Raw genomic sequence first — 21,031 nt, forward strand, 5'->3', positions numbered from 1 at the left:
ATTCAAGCGGAGGATAAGAGATAGTATACTCTCGCCAAGCTCTCTACGGGCAGGGAAAACCTTCAGAGTCCAAGATGATTTAATGATGGAGAGGGTTCCAGTGATGATTAAATCGGAGCTCAGCTTTATGAGAGATGACATCAGGAAAGAGATGTACGCAAACGCAGAGAGTTATAAGAATTCTATGTATGCAAATATGAGGAAAGAATTGAATAAAGCGATGCTTGGTAAGCATGATGAGATGTATCTATCTGTGAAAGGGGAGATACAAGCTCTAATGCGGGCAGAAGTGAATGTAATGGAATGTATTATGCAGAAAAAGTTGGATGAGGCAATTGCAAGCTTTGAATCTTGGAAAACCAATGTGGAAAAGTGCATGAAGGAAAAGGATGCGCTAATTGAAGAGCTTAAAGGGGAACTTGCAGCGTGCAAAATTATGCCCAAAATGGAGGGGGGAAATCAGTCCTCGATGTTAAAGGAGCTCAAAGAAATTAAGGAGCAGGTGAAAACTCTGCGCGAAGGGGAAGAACAAAACTCGAAAGAGGCTTCCTCATGGACGGAGCGCCTTTTTAAAACACAGGAGAAGGTTGACGAAGTAGAAAAATGGATTGAAGGTGCAAAGAAAGGGAAGGCCCGCATGCCAGAAGCCGCACAGACTTCTACCATCATCAATACGACCATTGAGGAGGAACAGAAGAGGAGGAATAGAGCCCTCCATGTGCGTATTACTGGTATCAAAGACACCGAAAATGTACAAGAAGAGGTGAAGGAACTCTTGTAGCGCATGGGCATCCCGGAACCTATGCACACAAGTGCTTGGAGAGTAGGAAAGAAGGGAGTGGATGAGAAGGGAAACATCAAAGAGAGAGCACTTATTTTGCGTTTCCCGACTTTGGAAACAAGGAAGGAATTCCTAAAGAAGAGACCTGCACTTAAGAAAACTGGGATATTTATGGGGGATGACCTTACTTTAGCACAAATAGCACATATGCAAGAGTGTAGCGCGGATAATGTATCGTGCTCTCTACAGTGGGTGGTCCTCAATGCAATGTGCGTGACAATCTCACTCAAACAGACTGAACAGAAAGGAAACAATAGACGTCAACAGAGCTCACAAAGACACAGCAGCAGACCAGAACATATGACTCGACTATCTCAAAGACTGATACAGACTCTGGCGTGGCGGCACACTCAGCTCCAGCCCACAGGCATCACAGGTACAATGGGGGTGTCGAGGCTCAGATGTGCCGGGATGGTGAATCAGTGCTCTGTGTATAGACTCACTGCTCCCCCCAACGATGTTGGACCAGAGGTGAAGAATAAGATGATCCTAACCCAACAACTACTACTCACATGTACAATCATAAAGAGCCACCAACGGCTCATAAATGTCCAGTCAGCTAAGTCTATCTTCAAACTGAGTGGTGATGGTGACCTGGCCACGATGTCCACTAGACCACCGTCGGTACCCTGCCATGTATCACTCCCCAGCCCACAGGGTCCGTCCAGTGTGAACCAGACCAACTGTAACCAACTGTCCAACTGTCTGTCCTATGAAGTGACACTGTAGCCCTGCTACTACAGGTTGCCCGCCACAAGACCGCTCACCGTCTCGGTGAGAGGAATACTGAAAAAACTATGAAGGAAAACCACTAGGTACTGCATCCATACATCTTTCTTGAAGCAGATGTTAGGCCCATGACCTTACATACCTCAAAAGTGGAGTTAAAAACATTGCACTCCTTGCAATCGCCTTAAGCTTCTAGCTAGGCAGGAACCCAGTATGTATGATTGCATAGCCTGGTCCATGCTTGCAGTTGCAGATGAACCTTGCCACACTTTTTGCAACAATATTCTTCTCGAAAAGATGGGTGACCATAAGCCCGAGTAACACCGCAAATAGGGTTAAGCTCCACCATGATGGCAGAACGGAAAGGCCTTCACAGCAACAGGATGGCAACCAAGTGAAAGCATAGAGCTAGCTGATCATGCGGGGTGTTGGGGAAAAACTTGCTGAGCCTGAGAGGGGTGGGGAGGGCTAGATAGGTGCAAGGGGGGAAGGGGGTGGGTAGGGGCGAGGGTGGGCAAGAAGAAGTGAGGGTGGGCAAGGGAGGGTAGGCGAGAGGGGGAGGGTAGGGGCGAGGGGGGTGAGGGAGGGTAGGGGAGGGGAGGGGAGAGGGGAAGGGCTAGGGCGAGGCGAGGGGAAAAGGGGGTAGGGGGGCGAGGACTAGAACTAGGGCGAGGGGTAGTGAGGGGGCGAGGGGGAGGTAGGGCGAGGGGAGGGGGAGGACTAGACTAGGGCGAGGGCGAGGGGGTGAGGGTAGGGCGAGGGTAGGGGGCAAGGGGGTGAGGGGGACTAGGCAAATAAGAAGCTCCCAACTATCATGACCAAGACAGATATCATGATCTTGGAATTCACCTTGCAGGACGAGCTCTGTGAAGGGAGTTTGCTAGACGCAGAGGAGAGCTTTGTTCTGGTCGGAGAAGCAGACACTACAGGGGTTGATGTTTGAGGGGTGGTGAACTCCTGTAGGGGAGATTTCTTCCCGCTTATATACTTTTTCATAGGCTTTTCAAATTCAACGGCTTTCATCAAGAGGGCTTTCACCGAGAGCGCATCAGGAGTATCTTCTGTGACCTTCAACTCTTGAGTTGGCACATTAGGTTTAGCGACTGTGGAAACATTTGAAGAGGGTGTATCTTCAGGCCAAGAGTGAATAGAGACTCCATAACAAGGCATAGATTTGGTAGCCTCCAACCACTCGAGCAGATCTTCATCTGACCCTTCAGGTGTAGTAGGTTGTTCTTGTTCAGGTTTGGTTTCCATTGACAAAGAAACTTGCTGCACCACGGGATCCATACCACCTTCTAAGAGAATGGGTTGCATCGAGGAACCAGAAGTATGTATCCACATTGCGTCGTTTCCCCAATCATGAAGTGCTTTACTGTGTCGCAGCCATGGTCTTCCAATGAGCAAAGGAAATCCGCCCTCAACCTGGGGAAGACGAACCACAACAAAATCAAGTTAAAAGTAAAGTCTTGTACCTGCAGAGGCACATTGTCCACTATGCCCACTGGGTAGACTGTCCGATGGTCGGCCAATGTAACTGTGAAGGGAGCAGGGCGAGTAGGCTGTAGACCTAGAGCTAACATAGTGAACTCAGGCATCAGGTTGATGCCAGATCCACCATCCACTATCACTCCTGAGAATGGCCTACCCAAAACGGACACTGTCAGGCGAGGGCTTCTATAATCAGTGAGTGGAGCAGCAGGATTGAATATCATATAGGACTCTGATGGTCGCACTGGGAGGTGCCCGCCACTAGGACCTGTTCCAGGATAAAGTGATTGAATAAGAGCAAGGGTGTTACTTCTAAACTTTGCATCTAGTCGCAGCATGTCATAGAGGGACACTTGTTAGAAGGTGTTCTTCAAGACTAACTCTGTTATAAGCTTCTCTTTTTCTACCTGTTGTTGTTCCTCTGGTACCTTGATCTTCTATAGATCGGAAACTGCTTTCAAAAAAGCTTCATCAATATCGGAGAGCAAGGATTTGGATTCCTTCATGGCACTGGGGGATGGCTTGTTAACAGCTGCAGGCAAGGTATCCACTGGTGTGAGAATGTGTGGGGGAGTTGAACTTGATGGAATGCTAAGACCGAGAGCGGCTCTCTGGGCCTGGGTGAGGACGCCAGATGGCTCCTCTGCCAACTGCAGCGGCTTATTTTGAGGGGTAACCACGTGGGTAGAAGGGGGCGGCTGAGAAACGGTGCTCACTGCTATCAAATTGAGATTGGGAAAGGCAAACTCATTCTGGCTTTGAATTGAGTTCGAAGCCGTGGATGCACGAAGTTTAGGGCAATCCTTATTGTAGTGATCTGTGTATAGACTCATTGCTCCCCCCGACGATGCTGGACCAGAGGTGAAGAAGAAGATGATCCTAACCCAACAACTACTACTCACATGTACAATCATAAAGAGCCACCAACGGCTCATAAATGTCCAGTCAGCTAAGTCTATCTTCAAACTGAGTGGTGATGGTGACCTGGCCACGATGTCTACTAGACCACCGTCGGTACCCTGCCACGTGTCACTCCCCAGCCCACAGGGTCCGTCCAGTGTGAACCAGACCAACTGTAACCAACTGTCTATCCTGTGATGTGACACTGTAGCCCTGCTACAAAGAGTTGATGCCAGAGATCAAGGCAGCAAGGGAGAAGGGAAAAATTGCCTTTTAAAGAGGAGGGAAAGTAGTGGTTTTGGAAAGACGCACAACATGACGGTGCGAAACATATGGGACCACACTCCGAATGGCGGCATGGAATTGTAATGGATCATATACGCTAGATGTGGGTGCCTTTGAGGATAGCTTCAGAGATAGAGACATTGTCTTTTACTCAGAGACATATTAGAAATCTGGACAGTTGATGCCAAGTGTGACTGGTTATTCATGGGAGACAGCTTGTCGGCCACACACTAGATCCCCGCATGGGAGTCTAGGTTCAGGAGGGGTAGCAGTCTTATTCACAGAGGGGTTGCAGCCGCTATTACAGATTGTCCGGAGAGATGACCAAGCGAGATACATGTGGGTGAGACTCAGAGTTGAGACAGGCAGATTCTTATACACTGCTATATGTTACTTTCCCCCTAGCACATCAGTCTATACCTCACCTAGAGGGCAATCCCCTCTCTCTATACTTGATGATGACATATGGGAGTTCTCTAGAGATGGAGATATCATTCTCTTGGGAGACTTTAATGCCAGGACAGCCAACTCCCAAACGATATTTTATGCTACCTCGGAGGAGATGCTTAGAGAGATGGATATATCGGAGATGGGGCTTGACAAACACTCACAGGATACAGAGCACACAGAGTATGGGAGATATCTCATGGAGATGACGACTACGCATGGTTTGGCCATACTTAAATGGTCTAGAGATTTTTCCTTCGTCTAGGGGATTCACATGCTTTCCACACAGACATGGGGCCAGTACAATGGACTATGTCATGACTTCACCGAGCTTCATCTCTAGTATTCAGGATCCCAGAGTGGGACCTACACCTGTTGAGGTAGCAGTGGACCAAGCTCTCCTGACATTTTCAATCTCTTTCCAGTATAGTGCCTCTCAGACACCACCGAGGATTGCACACACACGGTATACTTTTACACCAGAGACGGACTCAGTTTATGTGGAGGAGATTTACAAGCGGAGGGCAACCGAGCCTGTTTATACCATGGAGGAGATCACCACTCTATTGACGGAGATCTTGCATGGGGCAGCAGCAGAGGCATCCCCACACACTCAACCAGATCAGAGAAGACGTTCTGGGAACATGCCTCAGAATAGTTGGTATGATGAGGAGTGCAGAAAGATGAGAGTTCAGATTCAGAGCGAGCTTATACTTGGGAGTCATTACATATAGACAGTCTCGAATTGACCTTCGGCGTTTACTGCAACGGAAGAAGCAGGGCCCTTTTAGCCCATATGGAACGTGATTTGTATCAGCTCTTTTTGAGTCGAGATTTAGGTGAGGCCTGGCGTCTCTTCCATGAGCACTCACCTCCTTCAGTGATTACTTCTCCCAAGATTTGGGGTCAGTATGAAACATCATTATATACAGTACCTGGGCAACAACCATTACCAGACCCTCTAGAGCCATGTCCAGCCACTTGTACCTTCTTTACCACTGAGATGGTGAAGAACGCCATTAACAGGATGAGGACTAGGAGAGCATATGATCATGATGGTTTGGTGGCAGAGCACTTGATAATGCTAGAGATTTACTGTCAGAGATTCTTGCGCGGTTGTTTAACCGTGTCATGTGTGAGAGACTACCCGAGTCTTGGAGATTATCTACTATTGTACCTCTCTTCAAGGCAGGGAACCCCACGGTGCCAGGGAACTACCGTACTATTATGATAGGGCACACATTGGCATGGTTGTGTGCATCCATTTTTGAACAGCAACTGAGTAAATGGGCAGAAAATGAGGGCATACGAGCAACAGGACAGGCTGGATTCAGGAGGGGTTTCTCCACTTTGGACCATATTCTTACACTCAAAGCCATTATTGATGAGGGTCGGGCACATGGGAGAGGGATGTACTGTTGCTTTGTGGACTTCCGCAAAGCATTTGACACAGTGCCGAGGGCCAGATTGATGCGCAAGCTACCGAAGTTGAGAGTACCCACAGAGATCATATGGGGAATCATGGCTTTATACGGCTCAGTGACTGGCCAGGTACGCTGTCACGAGGACGTGGCAGTTATTAACCATGTCACAGAGATGTGGCAACTGCTAACCTTGGTTGTTGGTTTCTTTCCAATGGGGTTTATTTTATTTATTTTGAGACCCTCTTTTTGAAGTAGCAAACGGTCAGACATTGTATGGCCAATGTGAACGGTAGATTCACCCGCAGACAGGAAGTGGTCGGCACTGAATTCGTATGGTAAGAGGATTCTAGGCTCAGAGCAAGATCATATAGGTCCCCCCGTCGCACTTAGCAAGTTGGTGGATACTAGGAAGTGAACTCAATTAAGGCATAAAAGTCAAGTGGGACTACCAACAAAAAGTATCCGACAGTTGGCCACATTGCATTTTTGGATGCGGTCCCCAAAAGGATAGATGGTCAGAAGACCAGTGGGAGCCAACGGAAGCAACTCCTAAAATTTAGGGAACTGCTATTTTGGGCCACGAAATGTGTTCGCGTCATTACCTTCGGTATGACTAGGAACACTTTACAACTCTGCCGCGAAGTCAACTGACGCACCAGTTTGAGATATTTTAGCAGGGAAACCCAAACTCGGAAACTGGCGACGTGTCAGCTTGTGAGCGATTCTGCCACTCTGGGAGGCAAAAAACGAGCTGCATATCAACAAAGGGGGCGCCATTTTCAGCCACAGGCGGATTGCAATAGGTACAGAAGCTATGGGAATGCTTACCTTGCCCTCTATGCACAGTATGGTGACGGAGTGATGCCCCGCACGCTACATATTGCTCTCTTTCTCCCCCTACGTGCATTATGTGATGCCCCACAAGAGGCTACTCATTTGACTGATGTACAGTTGTGTGGGTTCATGCTTTGTGCTGAGGCAAGAGCCTCCTTGAGCAGGAACAGGGGTAGCTAACTGCTGCTCCAAAGCAGGCACTGGTGAGGGTCATAACCTCACCGTACAGGTGCAAAATCAGCGCTGTGTATGCGCTGTAATTTGACTGTTTTTTCAGCCATACGGACGCCAGGATCATTGGGAATCGTGCCCCACTGGCAAAGGACAGTTAGGGGACTGTTTGGGGCTGAAAACAGGGCAAAAACCATAAATACAGCGTGCTGAATTTACTGTTTTTGGACAGGAATCAGAGGGTATACGACAGTGCAAGCGAGTTCCAGCAGGGAAATTGGTTTCGAGCAAGTTTGGGGCTGTTATGCTGCCGAAATTTGGCCAAATCAAATGGTATCCTAGGTGGATACACGTGAAGATTCCAGGACCTTGCCTTGTAATTTACCCTCCTAAAGAATAAAGAAATACGAAAGGGCGCCAATTTTGGGGCCTACAGGTTGTCGGCGTCTGCTCGGAGCATTCTAGCTTCCGAGCCGTGTGTGTATTCAAGTGTTAACTCCCGTCGCAGGTTCTCTTTGCAAAGTGCTCTGTGTTGTGTTTAAAGAAGTAAAGAATTTCGGGTGAAAGCCAACGCCTACCGCCCTACGGGCGGTTTCATGGTTCCGTTGCCGGGACATCAATCACTTTTTCCTCAAAGAGTGAGCCTGGATTGTTCAGGGTAAAGACACACAGTGCAAGAACGCGGGGATTACACTATGCCGACAAGGGAAGGGAATTATGGAAGAGGGTTCCTCTCCAAAGGACAGGCAGGAGATTCCTATGGTTTTTGAGATTGGCGAGAGCTCACCACGTCAGTCTGTACCTACTGTCAACGTGAATGTCCCTCCAGTAGTACAGGGCTTTATGACAGGGCAACTTGAGGATGATGCGTTTAAGACTCAGTTAGTTGCCGCGGTGAATGTCTTTTCGCAGCTGGTTGCAGAATCCGAGTTATGAATTCTTACAAGCGCCACCAGTGCAACAGCAAAATAGGCAACCGACACAGCGTACAGAGCTTGTTGAAGCTCAAGCCCAGGTACTTCATGAGGCGCAGGAGGAAAGGGAACACTCGCATGTTGCGGAGTCGAGGGCTCCAAAGCAGGTTCCTCCCGTGCTTGAACAGGTGGCTAGAACGCCTATTCCACAGGTTATGCCACTTCAGCCCGCCACCTTTCAGAGCCAGCATGCTGTCTTGAATGGAAGGGAGCTGGATACCAGGCTATGCACTCAGTTTTCCACCACCCACGGTACATCCTGGGTATTTCGGGGGATCAGTGTTCCAAAGTATGGCTGGTTATGCGTCTGGAAGTCAGCCGTACACGCCAGGAACAGTGTTCGGGGGTATGCAAGGCATCATGCCAAACCCCATGTATGGTACTATCGGCATGCAGCAAGGTTTCCACGGGCAACCAGGGCCAGTTTTGGGGTCCACAGTCATTTTGGCATGGCTGGTTTTTCTGGACAGCAGCCAGATATCGCACCTCTGACGCAAAATGTGAATGGCCAACACGTGCCAATCATGCCTAGTACAGTGCCCATGTTGCAGACCATTCCGTATGACAATTTGGGGGCACTAGAGAAGCCGAAGGCTTACAAAGAAGGTGGCAGCGGTAAAGTTCAGTACCTTCAGTGGTTTCGAGGACAAACAAAGGCACTCACTTTCCTCCAACAGTTTGATACAGCTTATGCGGGAGGGAATTTTACAGAGGCCTCGAAGGTTAGGAAAGCTGCCACTTTCTTAAAGGACAATGCGCTGACATGGTGGACGACATTGTTAATGCAAGGACAGGCACCCGCCACTTGGTTTACTTCAAGCAAATGTTTGCATATGCTTGGCTATCAAATGAATTTGAAGCCGATGTCCTGACAGATTGGCACCAGCTTACTTCAGCTTCGTGCAAGAGCTTGCTGGAGTACAATAGGAGGTTTTGTAAAGCGTTACTCTCAGTGACCTCCTACAGATTTGTGCCACTGACAGAGCAGATAGAGAAGTATTGTTGTGGGCTGCCTAAAGGGCTTCGTGATTACTGTACAAAGAACAGAGTGGCTACCCTTACTCAGCTTATGGAAGTTGCGAACACTGGTCTTGCCCTGTTGAAAGGAGAGGACAGTGGATTTCCGAGCAGTGATAAAGGAGGGTAGCAGAAGAAAATTCAGCGAAGAAGCCCTTTGTGAAAACGGCTCCTGATGCGTCACAGGGTCTGAACAGGCCACCAAAGACAAGGATTCAGCTGGGAACTTCTGGAGCGCAGGCAAAGAAACAGAAAAGGAAGCCTTTTGTGCGCAAGTCGCTCGAGGAAAAGAAGGTCCTAATGGCTGAGAACAAATGCTTTATATGCGAGCAACCTGGTCATAATTCTATCAATTGTCCACAAAGGAAACCAGCTGACTCAGAGGATAAAGAAGACCAGAAAGGCAAGAAGCCTAAACCCACGACAGGTTTAGTGCCAGACATGGTGGGTGACAGGCCCAGCACAGATGCCAGTGAGTTATAGAGGGCATGGGGTAAAGTTAGGTCAGACGGCACTCATCTTCTTTGATCCAGGTGCCAAAGCCAACTTTATCCTCACCAGAGTAGCTTATGAAGCTGGCCAATCAGAGCTGAAGAGATGGGGTACACAGCATAGGCAGGGTTGGCATGTCCTGGCCACTCCGAGTGTGTTACTCCCATCATTGGAAAACTGCGTCTGCATATTCAGTCGTATGTGGACACTGAAGAGTTTTACATCATGCCGCTGGAAGGTTGGACGCCTTGTTGGGGATCCCGTGGATGTTCCGAGTGCATGGAGTCTTGGATGCCTACAACAAAAAGATCACTGTACACATAGGGGCAAAACTCTCACATCTTGGATGTAAAGCTTAAAGGAGAGAGTCATCCCTATTGTATCTGCTTCTGCTATCATTTCTGTAATAAAGAATCATCTTTCTGTGTACTTGATTTTTGCACGTGATGTCTCAGATAGTGATCAATCAATTTATCTGTGTTAGATAAAGAAAGGTCAGCATTTTTTGCAAAAGTTTAGTGACTGTTTTTCTGATTCATTACCGTCGCAATTGCCGCCAGAGAGACCTGAGGACCATCGGATAGATTTGGGTGCCAGTGTAGCCCACCAAATAGACCTCCCTACAGGGTTAGTGCAGCGCAGCAGAAAGAGATTATGGGCCAGGTTGAGAGTTTATTAGAGAAGGGCTGATTCAGCCTATTCTTTCACACCTTTTGCTCCCAGTGCTCCTAGTGCAGAAGAAGGATGGCTCATGGCGCATGTGTATTGATTACCGTGGCGTTGAATAAGAATACCATCCAAGAATAGGTTTCCTATTCCTCTCGCATTGATGATATTCTCCATCGTTTAGAGGGTGCTGCAATTTTCCAGCAGGATAGACCTGAAGATGGGTACCATCAGATTCGTATAAGCCAGAGGATGTGCACAAGACTGCGTTAGAACGACATTTGGTCTTTATGAGTTTCTAGTGATGCCGGTTTGGGCTAACAATGCTCCTGCCACGTTCAACAGAATGATGGACCCGATTTTCCGCTCGCATCAACAGTTTTGTTGGAACATTCTTCGATGACATGATTGTGTATTCGAAGAATGAAGAGGAGCATAGGCGTCACTTGACCATTGTGTTCGAAGAGCTGCGCAGTCACAGGTTACTTGTCAATCCTAAGAAAAGTGAATTCTTCCTTGAAGAGATCCACTTTCTGGCCACATAGTCTCAAAGGATGGTGTTAGAATGGATCCCGCAAAGGTCGAAGCTATCAGACAGGGCCAGACTTGAAGACTGTGCACGATGTCAGAAGCTTCTTGGGATTGTGTTCCTACTATAAAGGTTTATTCAGAATTTTGCAGAGATAGCATCGCCTCTTCACGCATTGCAAAAGAAAGAGGTCACTTTCAGATGGACCCAAAAGAGGATTTCACTTTTAGTCTCTTAAAAGGAAAAGTTGACTTCAGATCCAGTTATTGTTCTGCCAGATCTCAGGAAGTCATTTGTGTCCAGTGTGACACTTGGGCAGTAGCATCGAGCATGCTAATGCAAGATGGAACGGGTAGTAGCCTATGAAAGCTGAATTTTGCAAGGGCAGAGAGGACTATGCAAGTCTATGAGAAAGAGCTCTTGGCCGTGATTCATGCGCTTCTAGCTGGAAGCACTACCTCTTAGGTGCTGATTTTGTTGTCCAAACAGATCATCAGACTTGCATACTTCTTGACACAGTCAAAGTTATCCGAAAAGCATATGCGATGGGCAAACATTCTTTCCATGTTCCACTTCCAGATTATGCATGTGGAAGGCAAGAAGAATGTTGTGGCTGATGCGTTATCAAGAAAGCCACAAATTTCAGCTGTGTCAATTCCTTATCATCATGAGTTAGATGACATGAAGGAACATATATTGCTGATGACATGAAGGAACATATATTGCTGATGAAGATTTGCAAGGATCTTTGAACAGTTACAAAGGGGCAACATCACGAGCACTACCTCCTCAGAATGGTTTTATGATGATGCATGGCAGACTTTGTGTCACTAGGCCACGCGACATAAGGTCATGGAAGAGAGTCATGTCCACCGTATGCAGGGCATCGTGGCATTGATGCAACATTAAAGCGTAGAGACGTTCTTCTATGGCCTACCTTGAGGAGAATGTGGATGCCTTTGTGCGAGCATGCATAGTTTGCCAAAAGGTCAAGTTTGACAGGCAAAAGCACCAGGGATTTTACAACCACTGCCGATTCCGGATAACCATGGGAAAGCATTGCTATGGACTTTATCTTTAATCTTCCAAGAACGCCAACAGGAATGATGGTATATGGACCATTATCTGCAGGTTCAGCAAGCAGGCCCATTTTATCCTGTCAGGAAGAAGATAAAATCTGATCAGATGGCACGCTTGTTCATGTACAATGTGTTTTAAGTACCATGGTATGCCACAATCGATTATCAGTGATCGTGATCCTCGCATGACCAGTTTGTTCTGGAGAGGATTGTTTGAGAACATGGGTACTACGCTCAAGTTCTCGTCTTCGTTTCATCCACAAACTGATGGACAGTCAGAAGAGGCCAATTCTACTGTCTTAGATCTGCTGAAATGCTATGTGTCAGATAATAAGGGCAAGTGGGAACAGTATTTGCCTATGCTTGAGTATGCGTACAATAATACGGTGCATTCGTCTACTGGCAAAGCACCTTTTGAAATTGTTGAAGGCGGCAAAAAGGTTCCTCCCATTTTGCACACAAAGGACAAGATCTTTGAGGCAGATCGATATGTTGAGAACATGGATGAGATGTATAAGAAGATTAAAGTTGCCTTGGAGAAGACTCGGGCAAAACAGAAAAAGGCTGCTGATCGTCACCGTCGTGAATTGCTACTATCACCTGGTGATTGGGTTCTCTTAAGGTTCGAAAAGGCAAGGTTAAAGAAGATGAAGGGCAAGGAACGGCTCGAAAAGGCAAGGTTAAAGAAGATGAAGGGCAAGGAACGGCTGTTTCCTAAGCTCAGCATGCGTTACTATGGGCCTTTTCAAGTGCTTGACAAGATCAGCGATGTGGCTTACAGGCTGAAATTGCCTGATGCGTGGAAGATTCATAATGCGTTTCACGTGAGTCTTCTAAGACCCTTCGTGGGTGATGTGCCAGAAGATATGCCAGTTGAGGATCAGCCAGAAGTTGAGGAACTTGATGAGATCCTGGTACCTGAGCAAGTTTTGGCACATAAGGACAGAAAAGTTAAAGGACAAGTTGCAAGACGCTATTTGGTGAAGTTCAAGAACTATCCGCCTATGGATGCAAAGTGGATGGAAGAGCATGAATTGTCAGAGTCACCAAATGTATTGCAGCTTTACCTTGAAGCCTTTGGGTTACAGCCTACTTATGCCCCAACCCAACGTGTGCAAAGGAGGGGTAATGATAGAGCTAGTACATCGAATGTACATATGAATTCAGTGCCATAGATAGAAATGGCAAAAGTATGAAGGCCTCATTAAGTCATTTGTATCTATGTATGTTACGACCTTTCTTGCGGATACATGCGATGATAAAAGAGTGTTGATAGCACAAGATCATCAGTGGCGTGTATTTATGGTATGCAATCGAGGACGTTTGCGATTTCACGAGGGGGGTATGTCACGAGGACGTGGCAGTTATTAACCATGTCACAGAGATGTGGCAACTGCTAACCTTGGTTGTTGGTTTCTTTCCAATGGGGTTTATTTTATTTATTTTGAGACCCTCTTTTTGAAGTAGCAGACGGTCGGACATTGTATGGCCAATGTGAACGGTAGATTCACCCGCAGAAAGGAAGTGGTCGGCACTGGAATTCGTATGGTAAGAGGATATCTAGGCTCAGAGCAAGATCATATAGATCCCCCCGTCGCACTTAGCAAGTTGGTGGATACTAGGAAGTGAACTCAATTAAGGCATAAAGTCAAGGTGGGACTACCAACAAAAAGTATCCGACAGTTGGGCCACATTGCATTTTTGGATGCGGTCCCAATGAGGATAGATGGTCAGAAGACCAGTGGGAGCCCAACGGAAGCATCTCCTAAAATTTAGGGAACTGCTATTTTGGGCCACGAAATGTGTTCGCGTCATTACCTTCGGTATGACTAGGGGAACACTTTACAACTCTGCCGCGAAGTCAACTGACGCACCAGTTGAGATATTTTTAGCAGGGAAAGCCCAAACTCGGAAACTGGGCGACGTGTCAGCTTGTGAGCGATTCTGCCACTCTGGGAGGCAAAAACGAGCTGCATATCAACAAAGGGGGCGCCATTTTCAGCCACAGGCGGATTGCAACAGGTACAGAAGCTATGGAATGCTTACCTTGCCCTCTATGCACAGTATGGTGACGGGAGTGATGCCCCGCACGCTACATACTGCTCTCTTTCTCCCCTACATGCAGTTATGTGATGCCCCACAAGAGGGCTACTCATTTGACTGATGTATAGTTGTGTGGGTTCATGCTTTTGTGCTGAGGCAAGAGCCTCCTTGAGCAGGAATAGGGGTAGCTAACTGCTGCTCCAAAGCAGGCACTGGTGAGGGTCATAACCTCACCGTACAGGTGCAAAATCAGCGTTGTGTATGCGCTGTAATTTGACTGTTTTTCAGCCATACGGACGCCAGGATCATTGGGAATCGTGCCCCGGAATCGTGCCCCACTGGCAAAGGACAGTTAGGGGACTGTTTGGGGCTGAAAACAGGGCAAAAACCAGTAAATACAGCGTGCTGAATTTACTGTTTTTGGACAGGAATCAGAGGGTATACGACAGTGCAAGCGAGTTCCAGCAGGGGAATTGGTTTCGCGCAAGTTTTGGGGCTGTTATGCTGCCGAAATTTGGCCAAATCAAATGGTATCTAGGTGGATACACGTGAAGGATTCCCAGGACCTTACCTTGTAATTTACCCTCCTAAAGAATAAAGAAATACCGAAAGGGGCGCCAATTTTGGGGCCTACAGGTTGTCGGCGTCTGCTCGGAGCATTCTAGCTTCCGAGCCGTGTGTGTATTCAAGTGTTAACTCCCGTCGCAGGTTCTCTTTGCAAAGTGCTCTGTGTGTGTGTTTAAAGTAAAGAATTTCGGGTGAAAGCCAACGCCTACCGCCCTACGGGCCGGTTTCATACGCACTCTTGAGGGGATTTTTGACATTGTTCATTCCACTATTGGAGTCAAAAAGGGGTGTCCTTTGTCCCCTACACATTTTGGTATGTATTGAGATGAGGTCTCTGACTACATTGATGGAGAGGGCGACAGAGGCGCTCAGCTAGCAGGGACATGGATCCCTTTATTATTATATGCTGATGATATTGTGTTGATATCAGAGTCACCAGAGGGCATGCAGAGACAGTTGGATGCATTGCACAGCTTTGCAGAGGATAGTGGATTGTCTGTGAACCTTGGTAAAACCAAGGTTATGGTGTTTAACACCACACCACAGTGGGTCAAGAGATCGGCACCTACACTCGTATATGGTCAGGACACTGTGGAGTACACAGATGAATATACATATCTGGGGGTGGTATTCACGGGACCGAGGTTTACTCTGAGGAGAGCAGCAGAGACTACACTGTCCAGAGCCTATGCGGCATTGGGAGGGCTAGAGAGGATGTGTTCGCAGGTTCAGTTTCAAGAACCACGAACAAAGCTATGGCTTTTTGATACTTTGGTTGGTTCAGCTATGCTTTATGGGGTCCAGGTTTGGGGACCATCTGTGAATTATGACAGTTGGAGGAGCATGGAGAGACCCTTGGTATTTATGATATCCCGGATGATTAGAGCCAAGGCCTCCGTACCACATGCGATTATTCGAGCGGAGGCAGCCGCCCCTCCTATAGAGATTGAAGCTCTTACCAGATCAGTGTCCTTTAAGCACAGTCTATGGGATACACATAGAGGCAGATATACTAGATTGACTCTTGAGTCCTCTAGACAATTAGCGATGCAAGGAGACGCATCATGTTGGTATGCGCAGATGACCTCATTCGTCCGGATCTTATATAGTTGGACACCAGGAGGACATGGGTAGAGTCGATGCAAGAGTTGGGCACGAAGATGGCTTTCTACCAAGAGATTCTTCTCCAACTTTCGGGAGATGGGTTTGTGATTCGTCCGAGCTACATGGACACTCATTTGTCTCATGGTCTGCGATGTGCTATTGGTCAGATTCGCTTATCCTCACACCAGCTAGAGATTGAGACGGGTAGATTCAAAGGGATACCACCGGAGTCTAGGATATGCCAACTATGCAATAGAGAGCCAGAGACAGAGCTACACTACATATGCCACTGCACTGTGTATTATGAGATACGAGGGCGCTTCCATTGCTTATTCAGGGAGGGTTTTGGACCCCTAGATAGAGTCATGAGGTATCAGGATCAGAGATGCCTTGGCTTATATCTACTTGAGCTACATCGACATAGAGATAGTCTGCTGAGGAGACATGGAGTACGACAGTCACAGAGACAGATCACAGACTTCTTTGGATCGAGGGAGCCAGGAGACCAACCACCAGCACAGAGTTGTACCCACATTCATACCTGAGGCACCCTCATTGACAGGGTGACTGAGGGAGATCGAGACGACCAAGACCAAGACACAGAAGCACACTCCATCGACGGAGACTCTAGCAGAGTACCAGAGGCATTCTAGCACGATACCCGGAGTGTCATTGAGGGCCTATTCTACATTTTCACATTTCACACTTCATTTTCAGTTTTCATTTTTACATTCAGTACTTTTTGTACTTGTACTTCAGACATTGTATTAGATTCACCACTTTTTATCTGATGGTCTCATAGGTCATTTTGGCCTTTTGAAGACGTTAATATATCATTTCATTTCTGTGTGTGTGTGTGGGCGCGCGCGCGAGCAGGCGAGAAAAGGGGTTGTAATCTATGTACATAAGAGACCTCAGGAGATGCTCAATGGCCCATCACCGAGAGGAAGTACAAAACGCTGAAGAATCCCACTAATTGTGAAGAGTATGCAACAACTCTGTCAGAATGGGTATCAAAATGGTGGATGTAGGGGAGGATTGTGAGCCCAAAATGTGGCACATCAAGCCTTCCACATGGTCCAAACCGTGATGCTTCATATAGTGGTAAAAATTGTTTCTCGCTGACAAAAATCCAACTCGTGCCCTGCATCTCGGATCATTTGTAGCATGCCCGGTCTATAACCGAAGGGAGTAAGCAGGAAGACCGGATCTGTCAGCAAACCACATGGTCCAAAGCGTGATGCTTCATATAGTGGTAAAAATTGTTTCTCGCTGACAAAAATCCAACTCGTGCCTTGCATCTGGGATCATTTGTAGAGTGCCCGGTCTATAACCAAAGGGAGGAAGCAGGAAGACCGGATCTGTCAGCAAGCCTTGAAAAAAGATGTGTCACCCCAGAAATTGCGAAAGCCATGCAGCTGCCCCCCACGTGACGAACCCATCATGGATGCCCACTCTAATCAACAAACAACAAACTGCCATCCACACTCACTACGCATAAGGGCAATCCCAAAAACACTGCCTCAAAGACTCGGGCTCTGAATTACATCTCTGACAAGTCGGATCATGACTGATGACTGCCGACCAACTACTAACAAGAAATCCTACATGTGCTATCATCCACATGAAAAAACATATCCTGCGGCTGAACCGGAGGGTCTAGATGCATGACCACAACTGTCGTTGGAAAGCGGGGAGGGTGCGTTGCTCCTGCCATACCTCTAACAGGCGTGCACAGTGAGGAGGGCGTCGCGTCTGCAAAAGAAGTATCCTCCCAAGGAAGACAGAGTACTCAAAAAAGGGATGGAGGGGCTCCATCATCGCTCAACAAAGGCCATGGCCACTCACCACGATCCCAATCCAGCTAAACAAGTGGCTTTCTCCGTCAAATCCACCTTCCTCTGCAGCAGGACGCAATCTCTCTCTCTCTCGCAGCAACCTGCAGACAGAGGCAGAGACAAATATCTCCTACGTTAAAGTTTAAAGTCCCTCACCTGGAGACAGAGGCAGAGACAAATAGCTCGGGTTCGATGGATCCGCCTACCGAAGGGGAAGGGGAAGGGTGTAGATAGCTACACCACCCCAAAAAAAATGACGGCTACTTTCAAACGGAGAAACAGAGATACTGTACTATCACCAGGATCCTTACGAGTTGGGAAAACCTCAAGGATACATGATGAGCTACTGATGGAGAAGGTCCAGGTGATGCTCAAATCAGAGCTAAACTATATGAGGGATGACATCAGGAAGGAAATGCACGCGAACACTGAGAGCTACAGGAACTCCATGTATGGAGACATGATGAGAGAACTAAGGAGAGAGATCCGGGGGATACAGAATGAGGAAATTCAGATCGTGAAAACGGAATTACGAAACCTAATCAAGGCCGAAGTAAATGTAACAGAATGCGTTATGCAAAAGAAACACGATGAGGCAATAGCAAGTTTTGAAGCATGGAGAACAAATATGGAAAAGCACATGGGGGAAAAAGATGCAATAATTGAGGAGCTAAAAGGAGAACTTGCGGCTTGCAAATCTGTAACTAAGGAGAAGGGATGCGACCAACCCTCGGTGCTGAAGGAGCTCGAGGACCTGAAGGATCAGATAAAAGCTCTACGGGAAGGAGATGAACAAAATCGAAAACGGCATCTTCATGGGCGGAACGTCTTGTTAAGACACAAGAAAAGGTTGACGAAGCAGAGAAATGGATTGAAGATGCGAAGAAAGGAAAGGCCCAGATGCCTGAGACCACACCTACCTCCACCATTATTAATATGACCATTGAGGGAGAGCAGAAAAGGAAGAATCGGGCTCTGCATGTGCGGGTCACAGGAGTCAAAGACAAAGAGAATGTAGATGAAGAAGTGAGGGAACTGCTACAACGCATAGGCATCACAGAGCCTACTCACACAAGTGCATGGAGAGTGGGCAAGAAAGGAATCGACGAGAAGGGAAACGTTAAGGATAGGGCACTTATTCCGCTTCCCAAATATAGAAATAAGGAAAGAATTTCTAAAGAAGAGGCCAACTCTTAAGAAAACCGGTATTTTCCTGGGAGATGACCTTACATTGGCACAAGTGGCACACATGCAAGAGTTGATGCCAGAGATCAGGGCAGCAAGGGAAAAGGGGAAAATCGCCTTTTGTAGAGGAGGGAAAGTAGTGGTTCTGGAAAAGCGCTCATCATGACGGTGCGAGACCTATGGGGCGACGCTCCGGATAGCGGCGTGGAATTGTAATGGATCATATAGGCTAGATGTAGGTGCCTTTGAAGACAGCTTTAGGGACACAGATATAGTTTTCTACTCAGAGACACACCAAATACCGGGACAGCTTATGCCACATGTGAAGGGGTATTTATGGGAAACAGCTGGTCGACCAGACAAGAGATCTCTGCGAGGTAGCCGAGGTTCAGGAGGAGTAGCAGTCTTATTTAAAGAGGAGCTGAAACCACTACTACAGATTATCAGGAAAGATGAACAAGCAACATATATGTGGGTGAGAATGAGAGCCGAGACAAGTAGATTTCTATATATCGCTATATGCTACTTCCCTCCAAGTACATCAGTCTACTCCTCACCTAAAGGACAGTCCCCTTTCTCCATACTGAATAATGACATATGGGAGTTCTCTAGAGATGGAGACATCGTTCTCTTAGGAGACTTTAATGCCAGAACGGCCAACTCTCAAGCAGTATTCTATGATACTTCTGAGGAAATGCTCAGAGAAGTGGATTTATCACAGGAGGGGCTTACTAGAAACTCACAGGATAAAGAACACACTGAATATGGGAGACATCTCATGGAAATGGCAACTACAGATGGTTTGGCCATACTTAATGGTCTAGAGAATTTCCCTTTATCTGGGGGGTTCACATGCTTCCCGCACAGGCATGGGGCCAGTACAGTGGATTATGTCATGACTTCACCAAGCTTTATTTCTAGTATCGAGGACTTTAAGGTGGGACCCAAACCGGTTGGGATTGCAGTGGATCATGCTCTCTTGACCTTATCAATCTCCTTCCAATACAATGCCTCTCAAGTACAAAGGAACTTTAAGGAAGAAGATACACACAAACTATACTTTCACGCCAGAGACCGATTCAGTCTATGTGTAAAAGATCTATAATAGGATGTGGTCAGCCGAGCCAGTATATACTATAGAGGAGATTACTTCTCAGCTAACAGAGATACTACATGGAGCAGCACAACAGGCATACCCACATACTCAGCCTGACCAGAAGAGAGGATCTGGGAACATGCCTCAAAACAGTTGGTACGACGAGGAATGCAGAGAGACGAGAACCCAGGTCCAGAAAGAGCTTACACTTGGGATCATCACATATAAGCAGTCTCGGATGGCTCTTCGGCGTATAGTACGTCGCAAGAAAAGGGCATTTTTAGCCAAACTGGAGAAGGATTTATATCAGCTCTTCTTGAGTCAGGACTCACATGAGGCCTGCCATTTATTTCACGAGCACTCATCGCCTCCGACAATTACTTCTCCTGAGATTTGGGGTCAATATGTAACATCATTATATACGGTATCTGGACAGCCTCCATTACCAGATTCGCTAGAGCCATGCCCTGCTACTAGTACTTTCTTTACTACGGAAATGGTGGAAAAAGCCATTGATAAGATGAAGACAAGAAGAGCATATGATCATGAGGGTCTAGTAGTAGAACATCTGACCCATGCAAGGGATCTACTTTCAGAAGTCCTTGCTCGTCTGTTTAATCGGGTCATGTGTGAAGGATTACCTGAATCTTGGAAATTATCTACGATCGTACCTATTTTCAAGTCAGGGGATCCTATGATACCCGGAAACTACCGTACCATTATGGTGGGACACACATTGACCCGACTGTACGCATCCATTCTGGAACAAAAATTGAGTAGATGGGCAGAGAATGAGGGCATAAGGGCAACAGGACAAGCTGGATTCAGGAGTGGTTATTCCACTTTAGATCATATTCTTACGCTCAGAACCATTATTGAGGAAGGAAGAGCAAGGGGGAGAAGGATGTATTGTTGCTTTGTGGATTTTCGGAAAGCTTTTGATACAGTACCAAGGGCCAGATTGATGCGCAGAATGCAAGAGTTAGCGGTCCCCAAAGAGATTATCTGGGGGATCATGGCCTTATACGGGTCAGTAACTGGCTATGTACGTACTCCAGAAGGGGACTCCGACATTGTTCATTCCACCGTTGGAGTAAAGCAAGGATGCCCACTGTCCCCTGCTTTATTTGGTATGTATATAGATGAGGTATCAGATTACATTGATAGAGAGGGTGACAGAGGGGCTCAACTTGCAGGGTCATGGATCCCTTTGTTGTTATATGCAGATGATATTGTATTGATAGCAGAATCACTAGATGGAATGCAGAGGCAGTTAGATGCATTACATGAATTCGCGGAGGACAGCGGACTGTCGGTAA

At 47.1% G+C, this 21,031-nt stretch overlaps 2 protein-coding genes across 8 annotated transcripts in view; one reads left to right on the forward strand and one right to left on the reverse strand.

Annotated features, from left to right (window-relative positions):
• The window catches only part of LOC147442031 (uncharacterized), a 196,605-nt gene that overhangs the window by 98,398 nt on the left and 77,176 nt on the right, over nucleotides 1-21,031 (reverse strand). The window lies entirely within an intron of this gene.
• On the forward strand, nucleotides 12,364-13,348 carry LOC147442033 (uncharacterized). The gene is made up of 2 exons (XM_086529567.1): nucleotides 12,364-12,516; nucleotides 12,559-13,348. The coding sequence occupies exons 1-2, from the start codon at nucleotides 12,380-12,382 to the stop codon at nucleotides 13,052-13,054; spliced, it is 633 nt and encodes a 210-aa protein (XP_086385693.1). The 5' UTR covers nucleotides 12,364-12,379; the 3' UTR covers nucleotides 13,055-13,348.

This window comes from Adiantum capillus-veneris, chromosome 14 (genome assembly GCF_014529385.1).
Source record: "Adiantum capillus-veneris isolate H3 chromosome 14, ASM1452938v2, whole genome shotgun sequence".
NCBI classification, from domain to species: Eukaryota; Viridiplantae; Streptophyta; class Polypodiopsida; order Polypodiales; family Pteridaceae; genus Adiantum; species Adiantum capillus-veneris.